A 13,461-nucleotide genomic window follows, 5' to 3' on the forward strand; every position below is an offset into this window, starting at 1 on the left:
AACAGAAAGCCTGGCAAGATCAAAAATCCCTCTCCTTGCCCGCCCTTCCAGGCCTCCTGTGTGTGTTTATATCCTCAAGAAAGAAACGTGGTTTCTTGGCAGATTATCTCCAAGTCATTGAGGGCTGCTTCCAGGCGGGACGCAGAGGCAGACCTTTCCCGCAGGCCATCTGCGGGACCCTGCCTCCGCCGTGCGGCACCCCGTACCCAGCAGGCCGCCACCGCGGGCGGCCCTTCCGCCCGGCGCCTCGGAGAGCGGTGCGAGGCCACGCCGGGAGCACCGAGAGGCGCCCGCGACGCAGCCGCCCCCCCCGCCGCCCAGCGCCGCCGGCCGAGGCGCCCAGCCCGGCCACGCTCCCTCAGCCTCGCCTCACAGCGACGGCCCGCGCAGCCATTAACTCGGGGACAGGTTTCCTGCCCCTCGGCGGACACGACCCGCTCCGCCACCCGCCCGCCCCGCCGGTGGGAGGAGCGGGGAGCGGCCCCGACCCCGCGGCCGCCGGAATCGCGGGCGGCCAAGCAGGCGGAGCCACCGCGGCAGCGGGCAGCTGCGATATGTCGCACCCGTCCCCTCTCGCCCGGCCCAGCAAGCCCTGCAACCCCCGCGCCTTCTTCGATGTGGACATCGGGGGCGAGCGAGGTGGGGAGGGGGCGGGAAGGGGCCGTCGCGGCGGGGATCCGGGCCAGATCCGCGCGGTGGGGCCGGGGCCGGGCGGGAGGGCCGGGGCACCCGTGTGCGGAACGTGGGGGGCCCGGGCCGGGTGGGGGGGAGCGGCGCGGCTCATCCCTGGGCCGGGCCGCGGGGCAGAACGTTCGCAGAGGGGAGGGACGGTTGGGCTCCGGTGGCGCCGGGCCGGGCGCTGTCCCCGCGGACTGCGAGCACAAACACGCGGCCCCGGGGAGGAGGAGAAACGTGGCCCCGCCGCGAACGGGCGGCCTGTGGGGCGGGAAGGGGCCTCCTGCTGAGGCTTCCCCGCCAGAATGAACAGGCCCGAGGAAATAAAAAGGCAACAACATGGCTGCATCGGCACCCCATCCCCCGTGGCTTCCCAGCCGAGGGACATACCCATGGGCGATGCAGGGGAGCCTATACCGCCATCAGTGACCCTCTGCGACACGTTCTCTTTACAGCCTCACCCTGCCAAGTGTGGCAGACTGACACGGTGCCCCGCACCATATAGGTCCCCGGTGTACCTATGGCGGTGGCCTGCGCCTACACACGTACTGCCACGTGCTGTCGGTGTGCCCAGCTCGGCCTCCGTCAGGGTGACCCACTTGTCAGGCTGCGACGCCTGCCTTCAAGCTGTGGTCCCCCGCGCCACGTCCTGGGGACGTGCTCTGGGCCTTACCTGGCTGCTGCCGCGGCCGGCCGGAGCTGTCCTGGGCCGTGGTGGGCTCCGGAGGTAAAAGTGCGGGCAAACGGGCGGTCCCAGTCATGCTCTTGGCATCGCCGGTGTTGCCAGAGGTCATTTGAGAATCTGGGCAAACGGTCAAAATGGAAATAAGAAAACAGCAATGTGGAAGCTGGGGTAATATTTGAAAGCGTAGGTTTTCCAAATTTGCATGGGTGAAGACAGATGCTGCCTTTGTGTCAAGATGTTGCCTCTCATTTATTCATTCTGCTACTCAAAAGAATAAAAGAAGAAAGTCTGTAAGATGATTTGCCTTTTATTGATTTTCAGTTGTCTAATTTGTTTTCATTCCTGTATTAATTAGAATTAATATATTTACATTTAGCTTCCAGTAGAGTGGAGTTACGTTAACTAATTGACTGTGAGGCTGATGAGAAAACAGGAGCATCAACTGATGGCGGCTGCTAGGAGCGAGGAGTAGCTCTCCGAGAAGCCAGTTTGTGAAAAGATGAGAATTTGACACAGAATCCATTTATCGACTATTACAGGATCTGTTAGCTAGTCAGGTTTCACTTCCTTTGGTTAAAACATGTACATTTTTGGATTTAATAATTGTAATGTCTGTAGCTGTAAATAACCATCATTCATAAGCATGTTAAGTATTACTGTGTCTTATTAAAATTGGAGTTTAAGAGAATGAGGAGTAAGGTTGGTGTACATGCTTGGCATAAGCAAAATAAAGCCAATAAAAGTCTCCACAAACCAGTCTTTTTTATTGTATCTATTTTTGATTGAACAAGCTACATATCTATGTTAAAATAGACATAAAATAAGTATGCGTGTTAAAATACATAATTTGGCTTTAATATATGTGTTTGTGATTTCCCATGCACTTTTTTTGGCAGAAAATGCCTTTGGAATTTTTGGTTGTTTTTGGCAGAATCTGTCTTTATTCCCCTAAATTATTCTTGATAGTGGAATTCATTGTTGGTAATAACCTTGCTAAAACCTTGCTAAAAACCTAATGTCACTCTGCTAGCAATTGCACCAAAATGTAAATTTAACAGTAACCTAAATAAAAATAATCAAGTCTGAAACATTAATTTCCTTTGCCCTATAATGCTCAACACATGACCATGCTAAGCACGGAACTTAAAAATATGTCTCATTCTCTCTTTGTCATTTCAGTTGGACGCATTGTCTTTGAATTATTTGCTGACGTTGTACCTAAAACTGCTGAAAATTTCCGTGCGTTATGTACAGGGGAGAAAGGAACAGGGCCTACCACTGGAAAACCTCTCCATTATAAAGGATGTCCTTTCCACAGAAGTAAGTTCTATGAAATCCTCTGGTTTCCTGTTGGTAACAGAAGTCCTCCATTATCAGTGTTTGAAATAATGTTAAATAATATTTTGGAGCACTTGTTTAAGAAATAACTTGATTGAAAGTAAATTTTTGACTTTTTGATCCTGCTAGTGACTAGATGTTTTAACCATGCGTTAACAATAGTAAACTCTAAATTTACTAGTAAGTTAGCAATAGTAAAACTAGTTTGCTACGAGTTGTGAATAGGTTGAAAGGGATTTCAGGTAAAGGATTAAATATCAAGTGATGTCCACTTAACTGAAAAGGAGTACTTAGGGGAGACTTGATAAATAAAAGGTGGTTTTCGCATCTTTAGGTACAAGTGCTGGTGACAGGGATTGCTCTTCATCTCTGAATTGTTTTTCTTCCTGCCTTTCCCATCTTGCTGCTATATTTTGTAATTATTTTCTTTTACAGTTATTAAGCAATTCATGGTCCAGGGTGGGGATTTCTCAAACCAAAATGGCACAGGTGGAGAAAGTATATATGGTGAAAAATTTGAAGATGAAAACTTTCATTATAAGGTACTCTATTGAAAATACTAATTGTATTCAGTTTTTGAAGTTTCAGCGATTCTAATTTTTCTACAAGTTCAGAATCAGTGCTCTTTAGTCCAAGGTTAACATATTTTTAAGCAGTGGAAAGAATGTGGCAAAAAAATCCCCAAACTGGTTTGTCCTTAAAGTCTTTGTTGAATACAGAACAAATACATGTATGAATACATCCAAAATGAGGTCAACCTCATTAAGACAAAGATAACTGCAGTTTAAATTTTCTTCTTAATTGCACCATCAGAAATTCATTTGAAACACTACTTTAGTTCTCACTGAAGTAGGGATATTATTTTAAGAGTGGGAAATTTTGTCACTCTGAAGTATATATAGCATATTAGCATTAAATGGATTTTTTTTTTTTCATATACTACTAACATTCATAAGATTAGATGTGGGAAGTACCTTTCTTATTTCAGAAGCGGGGAACTCATGGTAGATTGCAGAATTAATCCAAAGGAAAATTTAAAAGAAAGCATTTTCCGTACTACAGTTATTTTCAATGATAGGAAAAGTAAAAGGCTGTTTATGAATAGCTTTTTTTTTACCCAAAATGTTGGAAAAATGTGCTGTGAGCAAAGCAAGTTTTTTGAATATGCAAAGGTCTCAATTTGAAGATGTCATTTTAAGAGATGCTGGCTTTGATGGCAGAAATTCCTACCCCTCCCATTACTTATTCCCATTCACGTATCAGAGCTCAGTATTTCGTCACTAGCAACCATTAGTGCAGTCCCACAAGCAATTTTGTCAGCCCAGCTATGGGAAGAGAGGAAGGAGCTGTTCTGCAGGAGTAGGAGAGATTACTCCAGTAGTGTTCTGTTGGCTAGGTGCAATTCTAGCTCTCAGCTGTACAACCTTTTCCCAGAGTTCCTGAGCCAAATCCTGGTTGAAAGATTCAGACCGTATGACTGGATGAACACCTCAGGCAAGGACTTCTCCCTGCCGCCATGGAAAGCCAAACACTGTATGGGAAAACAGTTTTCAAAACAGCAGGTTCTTCGAAGTTGTAGAGACTATAGGGACAAACCAGATGCTTAAATACAGCTGTTTCAGACTGTTATCTCAAACTAATCAACCTCCCATTGAGCGCTGAGGTCTACTTTACAGCAGTTTCTGCTCCCCTCCCCTCTGTGCTGTCATACTCTTTTTTTTTTTTTTTTTTTTTTTCCCCTCCCCTCCTCCCCACAGTATCAAGTTTCCTGGGAATACCACAGTTTGCATGCTTCAGTCATGTACTAGTGTCTTGGTATAACATACTGGCCTACGTTAAACAGAGTTCCTTGCACTTAATAACCAGATCAACCTGGGGACAATAATATCTTAATGACTGTGTCTTGGCAGTTTAACAACAAGAGATTCACAACACATACAAAAAGTACATTTTTGCAGGACGAGTGAAAATGAAATAATCTGTGTGATGGAGCAAGATAATTCTTATTTCAAAGAAGGAAAAAGTACTTATGGGAAACAAGATCAAGCTAATATCTTTTCACATTGGGCTGTTTAATATTTTTTTTTTTGTTATTTTGTGGCCTGGTAGCATGAGCCAAAATAATTAGATGGTGAAAAATCCCAACAAAATAAAAACTGTCTCTCTAGGAAAGTGAAGGAGTTAACCACCGCCCCCCCCACCTTTAAATAATAAAGACCACAATCCCCTAAAAGCCCCAGTTCTATGACATACTTTGTGCGAGTAGCCTTTATAAAATTAACAATACATACCCATCTTGACAGTGTAACATTAAAGTTGGTTTAAGTGGTGTTTTGCTGTTTCTTGAGGCCAGTGGTCTTGAATAATCCAGTGAGGAACTTCACGTATCTCTCAGGTGATCTGTGTAAACTCAGCAGCTGTGCAGGAGATAGAGTGTACAAGCAGCAGACAGATGTTACAGCATCCAGTCACGCATGCGGCTCTGCTTGCTAGGCTGCAAGATGCAGAGCGAGGCATTTGCCCTCTTCAGTTGCAATAGGTAAAATTAGTTGCCAACTGTAGGTAACTGGTTTACCACATTGTCCTTGCTATATATATTAATAATTGCCTTACAGAATCTTATGTATGGTTTTATAACAGACCTTTTATATGTTGGTTGTGATTTTTTTCCCCCAATGCAGCATGATAAACCAGGGCTGCTGAGCATGGCAAACGCAGGACCTGGTACTAACGGCTCTCAGTTCTTTATTACAACGGTGCCTACTTCTCACCTGGATGGGAAACATGTGGTGTTTGGCCAAGTGATCAAAGGAATGGGTGTAGTTAAAATACTAGAAAACGTTGAAGTAAAAGGAGAAAATCCTGCTAAGGTAAGCAAAATCCAAAGCACTTAGGGATGATGTTTATTCTTCCATTATATGATGTATATTCATTTCTTCTCAATGCTTGGTGTAATGTTTAGAACTATTAAATGTTAACCAGTTATTTTTACTAGCAGTGTTAATTTCCATTTTACTGTCCGTGTTAAAGAGGCTTTTGTTCTTTTGCTGTAAATTTCCTCTGCACAAACAATTGATTTATTCAACACAGCTGTGAGGGTTGAAGCCTTTATCAGGGTGGAAATACACAGTTAGCAGTGTACGATGGATGATGAAATTAAAAGGTAGAATTCACAACCCTATCTAAATGATATGTAATTCTTACTAATTTTCTATCAGAAGTTGTATTTCTGGAAAAGCCATCAGGGTGTAAGACATGTCAGTTTGTGGTGGTTTGAAAAACTAATACCTCTAACTTTAAAAGACTTGGCAGTTTCGGAAAGAACTGTCGTCTTAATGTAGTAGAACTTCCATGTCTTGTGTTTTGCTGCAGCTCAGCTTGCTGCCAGTTCTTCTTCCAGCCTCTCTGTGGAGCATGGGTATGGTGTTCTTGGAATGCTGCTCCTCTGAAGGCAACACTTTCTGTGATAAAAGCCTTTTGATGAGGATAGGCTAACGATGTGATGGGCTTCTGAAATCAACGCACCCAAACAACAGATGAAAAAGCATTTTTTACTGAATTTCGAAGAGCACTCAGAAGTTACAACTTTTTTTTTTTTGGAAGTTGTCTTAATAAGCAATACTTCTATTTGCACTTTTGTTTTTTTCAGTTGTGCGTCATTGCAGAATGTGGAGAGTTAAAGGAGGGAGATGATTGGGGAATTGTTCCCCAGGATGGATCTGGAGATGTTCATCCAGATTTTCCTGAAGATTCAGATATAGACTTGAAAGATGTAAGTATTTTTCTTTTAAGGTACTTATTTTATAGAATGCAAGACTTGTAGGTAATCTGAGTTACATGGTGTCTGTGATGATGTTCATTAAGCCTTTTTTCTTAAGAATTGATCGAGGTCCAGATTAAACGGTGACATTCAATTTTAGGAAAGAGAATGCTGTGGGAGTGGATAGCTGTCTCATTTTTCCAATTCTAATTGCAGCTGATGTATTCCCCAGTAACTAAAACCACAATTACTTACAGTTATTACACTTAATTTTTTTCTGTTGTTTCTTTTTACTTTTGTTTGTGCTGTAGTGACAAATTGCAATTACTGTAACGTCATCCTGCAGATGACTAACTTACGTTGTACCTACACACTTCTCTGCAACTTTTTAAATACCCACCCTTAAAATTATTTTGCCTCACTTACTAGAAATAATAAAGGATCAACCTTTTTAGAAGATTCTTATTACATCAGAGCTAGTTGTTCTCAATTCCCAGTAGTTGTTTGCTTTTGAGGCTGTTCAAACTGAAGGAACACTTGTTGGTGAGAGAGAGGGAGCAGACTGGTGAAAGCAGCTCTTCTGCAGGTTTTTACTGTATCATGAAAGTGAAATAGACAAACTGTGCAAATGAAACAGTGATTTGTGAATCACTGAAACCAGGGCAGAAGGGGGAAAAAGGGGGCTGCATGTGTACATTCCAAATACAGAATTAGAATAGTAAAAAAACCATTACAGCTAGAAACCAGAAACTCCTCCCATCTGGCTATTAAGAAGCACTTCAACTTCTGAAAATGTTTTTGGATAGGACTTGCTGTGCTTTAGAACTGAAGTTGGCAGGTGCCTGCCTCCTTTAACTTTAAACTTGTTCATATAAATTAAGTATAGAAACCACGGTGACATTGGTCTCATGCTGTGATCAGGTTTTTTTTTTTTTCAAGGTCATTAATTCTAGTAGAGTAGAAGTGTAAACTGATAGTGTTACAAATAGCAGTATATACATTTGTCTCAGCTTAAGACAACTGTGGTATAGACAGCAGTAATTATAAACTGTTTATTGCCACTGGAAAAGTAACTTAACACTTGAAATGTATGCCACTCTGGAAATAGAAATGATGGATTTGATAAAGACAGGCAGTTGTCTTTTTATCCTTTCATAGGTGTTTGAAGTGTTTTGAGAGAAAGAGAATTGTGTTGATACAACTTCTAGTTTGAGAGTGTGTAGAGTTCAGGTGACTTACACTGTTTTGAGAGCAGAAGACAAATTTTTCTTGGGAATAAGGCAGTCTTGGTTGAATACTTTGTTAACGTTTTCTTTTCTATGAATAACAGTCAGTGCGTTTATATATAGTTCTGAGTGGTAGCAGCGTTTAGGGGAAGGAGTTGAACTGCTATGTTGTCTCTGGTATTTTCTCACCCTTTATACTGTAGAAAACCCATTAGGAATTTAATCTTTCAGATTATTGTGTTACATAGAGAATATTATAGGAGTGGTTTGAAGCTAGTATTTTTCTAAAATTGAAATATTTTTATTCTGAGATTTTATGATAATCTTTGAAAGAGGATGGACATGGGATCCTACTATTAAGTAAATCAAGACTTCTTTCATAAGTACATTCATGCTTTATATTTTCCATCTATTTTATTAGGTTGACAAGATTGTGGCCATAGCAGAAGACATAAAGAATATAGGAAATACTTCCTTCAAATCGCAAAATTGGGCAGTGGCAGCTAAAAAGTATAGTAAAAGTTTACGGTAAGGCTATCATCATTCAATCAGGTAGTTTCTGTAACCCAAATTAATATTGCTATCAAGCAATGATATGTGCATTTAAAAAGTGCCTGTTGCTGTGCTTTTTTCTATTAAAAAAAAAAAAAGAAAAAAGAGCCTTCTGAATCTCAAACATCTGGTTGATTTTTAGGTACTTATTCAAGTAGATCTTCTACTCATTGCTAGGTAAGAGCAACAGGCAAGAGGTATTGTTCCGAACGGACTAAAAGCTCCTTTTTTAATACTCTTGCTGAGCTGGTGCATAACTGGGAAGAAAGCACAAAAGTATGCAGGGTAGTTAATGGACAGGAAGGGAGGGGAAACTCCTTTAGAAATCAGAGAAAAAGCAGGTTTAGGAAATTGGTAAGTTCGAGAGAGTAACCCCCAAATGTGACACTTAATAATTCATTATTATTTTTCTGAGGCTCCATACCATCATCCTGACTCCATATGTAATTCAGACTTGCCTTCAAAATCATGGTCGTTCTGCTTTTGTCTCCATACTGCTCCTTTCTTCTTACCATGCTTTTTGCTTTATGTATATGAGCTTCTCCTAAAACCTCTTTTTTTTTTTTTTTTAAAGTTATACTGACCCTTATCTCTACCTTCTTAATAATCACTGGTTAACTAGCAGTAACAATAATGATTCATATTACTGATTTCTTTGACTTGGAAGCTCTAATTTTTTTTTTCCAGAATGGTTGTGGTCTTTCATGTTTTGGTGTGATTTATAAATATTATAGGTGCATTCTGTTTGTTTTGAACATAACACAGTTTTGTATTATAAGTCTCCTTAGCTTTTTACCCTTTTCTCTGTTCTGATTTTCATCTTTTGCATGATGCCTGGCAAGTGGAAAAATCACTGGGACTATGTCTAATTTACTTTTTAAGTATTGCTTCTTTCTGTGGTCCAAAGCTGTATACAAAGCATGCAACGCTCAAAAGATAGGGCATGCAAAATTTGGACTTACACAGGCACTGATCTGCAAAGACGGCATTAATCATGGCATGCTTAAGATGTGAATGTATGCAAACACATAATTTCTATTTTTTAAATAAAACCCACGTAAGTTTTATCTAGTAGGCCATTAAAAGAGTTAGAACTTTTATATCCACAACAGACCTTTGCCACTTGAAATAAAAAACTGACAGCATTAGCACACTGTAAATTAAGAATGAGATACAGTTTGCCTATCAGAGATGCAGTAAATGATTTGGCTTAGTCCCAAACCAGTGTCAGTTTTGAAGTTCAGGAAAAAAGTCATGAAGGAAGACAATGGAAAGAAGGCGGAGTTACTAATGCTCGTAAAACACCCTCCTTTACAAAGTAAAGTTAGCTTCAGATTTTAGCCATAAATGCCTACATTAATAAAAAAATTACTGAGGGAAGTGAAGGAGAGATGAAGTTTCCACGAACGTGGAAGGTGCAGTGGTGATGATGACTTTTTGCCACAGATAAGCAACATGTTTTTTGAGAATAAAGAGTTATTGAGATAAATTCTAATGGTTTCATGCCATCTAGAATCGTGCATTTGTCTAAGAAAAAGAATGCAGTTAGTATAGTGAAGGGATAGGAGTTACAGAAAAACATTTTCCAGTGAGTTTATCTTTTTTGTCAGGGTACATCTTATATTCAGGTTAATAAATATTTGTAATAGTGGAATTGAAGCTGCTTTAAAAATTCCAGTTTGGAGAGGCCAGTTCACACATATCTGTGGAAAGATAGCTAAGGGCAGAACAAAATGGAAGTTGCAACACTAATACATGTTCTTTGTAAATCTGTTTTTCTGCAGGTATGTAGAAGCTTCTGAAGCAGTGGCAGAGGAGGTGGACAAACCGAAGTTAAAGAGTGTTGCTTTGACCTGTGTTTTAAACATTGGCGCTTGTAAACTAAAATTGTTGGATTGGCAGGGAGCCATTGAAAGTTGTTCAGAGGTAAACTTAATGTTTAGTATTTTGATTAACAATTGGCCTGTATAGAAAATCGAGACTGAAACTACAAAGTTTTTTTTAAAGAGTCTTCTGACCAGCTTATGATTTGAAAGCAAACAAAGTAGAAGGCTGATTGAGAAGTTAGTAATAACTTTCCAGTATGTGGCTTTTCAAGAAGATTTTGAAATTGAAATAACTCATTAGAAACAAGCTTTAAAAGAGGGCTGTTGCTTACTGCCAGAAAAAAAAATGCACACTGTCATTGTCAGTTTGGTATGCAGAGCTAATTTTGCATTGGAAAGAGTTAAACTGTCTTCAGTGAAAGAAGAATACTTTCTGGAAGACTAGTATAGGCAAAACATTTTACTTGTTTTTAGATTTGATGGTCTTGTATTTTATTAATTGAAGTGACTTTTCTAACTAAAGCCCTTTCAGGTTGACTTAGTAGTGAAATGAAACCAGTGAATAGGAAGGAAGGAGGAAACAATAAATACAGAAATATTGAAAAAAATTAGAATTAAAGGAAAAAAAAGGAAGTGACATAGACATACAGACTGAATTTAGTACATTTGAGGAAACTTTAAATAATTCATTAAAACTGTGAAATTTTGAATGAAGAATGCTCTTATCTGTTAGCAGAGGATCCTGAGCAGCATCTCTTAGGGCTTCATGCTGAAAGCAGGAGTCTTGGCTAATCTGTGTGTGAGGGGTCTTTAGAGAGCTGGCTTGCTTTCTAGCCTGCTGATGGCGTTACCGCATAGAGAACTTTCATAAACCTATATTCAGAATGGACAAATGGGGGACGAGGAAAAGGAAAAAATAAGGAAACTGTGTAATGTTATATCTGCCATTAGAAAATGGTAGAAATTGAAACAGCATGTAAGCATTACATATAGAAATTATTAATCATAATACTTGCCACTGAGGAAAAGAAAAAAACTCTTCCTTTTTTTTAAGATTATAAAATTGTTAGATAAAGGGAATGCCATAGCTGTAATAGACTTCTGTAAGGTATTAGCTTCCATCTCATACGCTGTTTAACACTTGTTATCAGTGTCTTAATCAGAACACCAGTTTCCTAGGATTAACTAGCAGAGTAGAAGGTAATTGTTAATGAGAAACTATTCACTTTTATGATTTCCTAAGGCCAAAAGCATTTTAAATTAACAATCTGTAATACATGCATTATTTGGTGTAAATAAGGAAATACAAACAGCTGAACCTGTTCAAACAAACCTTGCATTAAAATAGCTGTAAGCACAATGGTCAAGCTAAAACCAAGGAGTGCTACCTATGTGTACACGATACAGACACCTAATTTTCTAATTCTTGACACAGAAGAGGCTCTAGGCTTTAGAGCAGACATACCAGGATAAGTGCCCAGAGTAATACTTCCTTTTTATCAAGAATCAATACTGAAGTGATTTAAAAACATCTGGATGCATCATCTAATATCTAATTAATAAAGTTAATAAATGAAATTAATAAAGCCACACATTCATGCAAAGAGATTTCATCAAATCACTAAGAAACTATAGTCTTGAAAATAATCAAAAGACACACTATAGAACTATCTGCAATAAGAAAAAAGAACATGATCTTCACAGGCAAGAAAACAAAACACCTAGCTAGCCAAATTAACTGAGGTACTTTGAAAAAATAATGTAAGTAATCAAATAATGGAACACTCTATTTGTCCAGCCACTGTACTTCCTATTTTGATATTGTCGTATTAGAGCTGGCATATACACATTAGCAAAACCATTCTGCTCAAAAAAGGCATAATGACTGGAACTTGGCAGGGCTCCTGAAGCATGAGATGGATTGCTCGTATGTATCTTCTGAGCCCACCATGAAAAAAGCTTTTCAGGAAATGTGCGTGTTTTCTTTAGGATGCCATAATTTTGGTGTGAAGGAAGAAGCTGCAATATAGAGGTATACCATGAGATTGAAGGTTAGGATAATTTGACCTGCAGCAATACCTTTGCCTTGACAGAGAGAGAAAGAGCAGGTCCATGTTATCCACCTGTATGGTCATCCTTCACATAAGGCCACTTCTGGTGTGGGGATATTAAAACTGATTAGCTAGCTATTCAGTGTGCTACAATATAGCATTCCTTTTTTACACAGTTAATGTTTTGACAGCTTACCCTGAAACCAACTGGGGAGATTGCTGGTGTGAACTGTGCCATTTGCAGAGATGGGAGGCTGTGAAGTGTATGAAATGTTAATGTGACAATTTTATTAAATTTACAGGCTCTTAAAATAGATCCAGCAAATACTAAAGCTCTCTACAGACGGGCTCAAGGATGGCAGGGAATAAAAGATCTTGATCAGGCACTGGTAATGATCACAATATTTCATTTTTTTTTAAAAAGAATCTAAACACTTCATCAGAATATTAATTTATATTTCTCTTTTATTTAAGGCTGATCTTAAAAAGGCTCATAAAATAGCCCCTGAAGACAAAGGTAAAATAAAGCTTTTTCTTTATAAATTCTTTACTTTTTTTTTTTTTACAAATGTAGAAAAGTAACCAGGGTAGTATTTAGTAGGAAGTCATACCAGGGTGATGCCTAAAATGCTGGCTTGTAACAGCTTAAATGCTCATGTATTGAGCACAGAGCCGACTGAGGTGGAAAACCTGTTTTTATATAGCAGTGATGCTTCTGTTGCACTGGGAAACCTGCTTATGTAGGTCAACAGCGTGCCTCTTGAACCATCTCCCTACCTCACAGAGGTCTTAGTAACTTACTTAATTTCCTGGTTTAGTTAGCTAAGATTTTTAGCTCATAAATTCTGTGTTGGCACCAATACTATGGTTGCTACACCCTCCTCTACCTGGTAACCTTACTTTATTTCAACTGGTAAGAGACAATGGGTTTTTTTGCTGCTAGTATCTGACCTAATAGAAGATTAAATGCAGTTCTGTTAAACAAAATAACGTGGGTAAGTTGCAGCAGCATGACCTGGTCTTGACATATCAGGAGACCTAATGAAAAGAGATCACTATAACTGTATCATACGTTTTCTTTTTAATCAGCTATCCAGACGGAAACACTCAGAATCAAACAGAAGATAAAAGCCCAAAAGGAGAAAGAGAAGGCAGCTTATGCTAAAATGTTTGCTTGATTTTTTTTTCCCTAAACTTTCAAATCTATGCACTAACTCATGCACAAGGATAAATGGAGCTGCTTCTTTCATTTGCCCTGTACTGCAGTTGTCAGTGTTTACAACTCAACAGTCTGATAATAAAGACAAACTGTTCAAAGATGAAGTGATTTTCTTTTTTAAGCTCTAAT

The 13,461-nt window shown here is 39.7% G+C and overlaps 1 protein-coding gene across 1 annotated transcript; it reads left to right on the forward strand.

Moving 5' to 3' along the window:
• Positions 1-245: 245 nt before the first annotated feature.
• PPID (peptidylprolyl isomerase D) lies at positions 246-13,432 on the forward strand. The gene is made up of 10 exons (XM_054823058.1): positions 246-639; positions 2,540-2,680; positions 3,134-3,240; positions 5,380-5,568; positions 6,348-6,470; positions 8,106-8,212; positions 10,021-10,162; positions 12,416-12,502; positions 12,588-12,630; positions 13,203-13,432. The coding sequence occupies exons 1-10, from the start codon at positions 555-557 to the stop codon at positions 13,289-13,291; spliced, it is 1,113 nt and encodes a 370-aa protein (XP_054679033.1). The 5' UTR covers positions 246-554; the 3' UTR covers positions 13,292-13,432.
• Positions 13,433-13,461: the final 29 nt, after the last annotated feature.

This window comes from Grus americana, chromosome 4, assembly GCF_028858705.1.
Source record: "Grus americana isolate bGruAme1 chromosome 4, bGruAme1.mat, whole genome shotgun sequence".
In the NCBI taxonomy this organism is placed as follows: Eukaryota; Metazoa; Chordata; class Aves; order Gruiformes; family Gruidae; genus Grus; species Grus americana.

Coding starts and splice junctions, on each gene's coding strand:
- PPID (XM_054823058.1), top strand. CDS start 555: ATGTCGCACCCGTCCCCTCTCGCCCGGCCCAGCAAGCCCTGCAACCCC. Junction 5,569..6,347: donor AAGGAGAAAATCCTGCTAAG/GTAAGCAAAATC, acceptor TGTTTTTTTCAG/TTGTGCGTCATTGCAGAATG. Junction 12,503..12,587: donor AAGATCTTGATCAGGCACTG/GTAATGATCACA, acceptor CTTTTATTTAAG/GCTGATCTTAAAAAGGCTCA.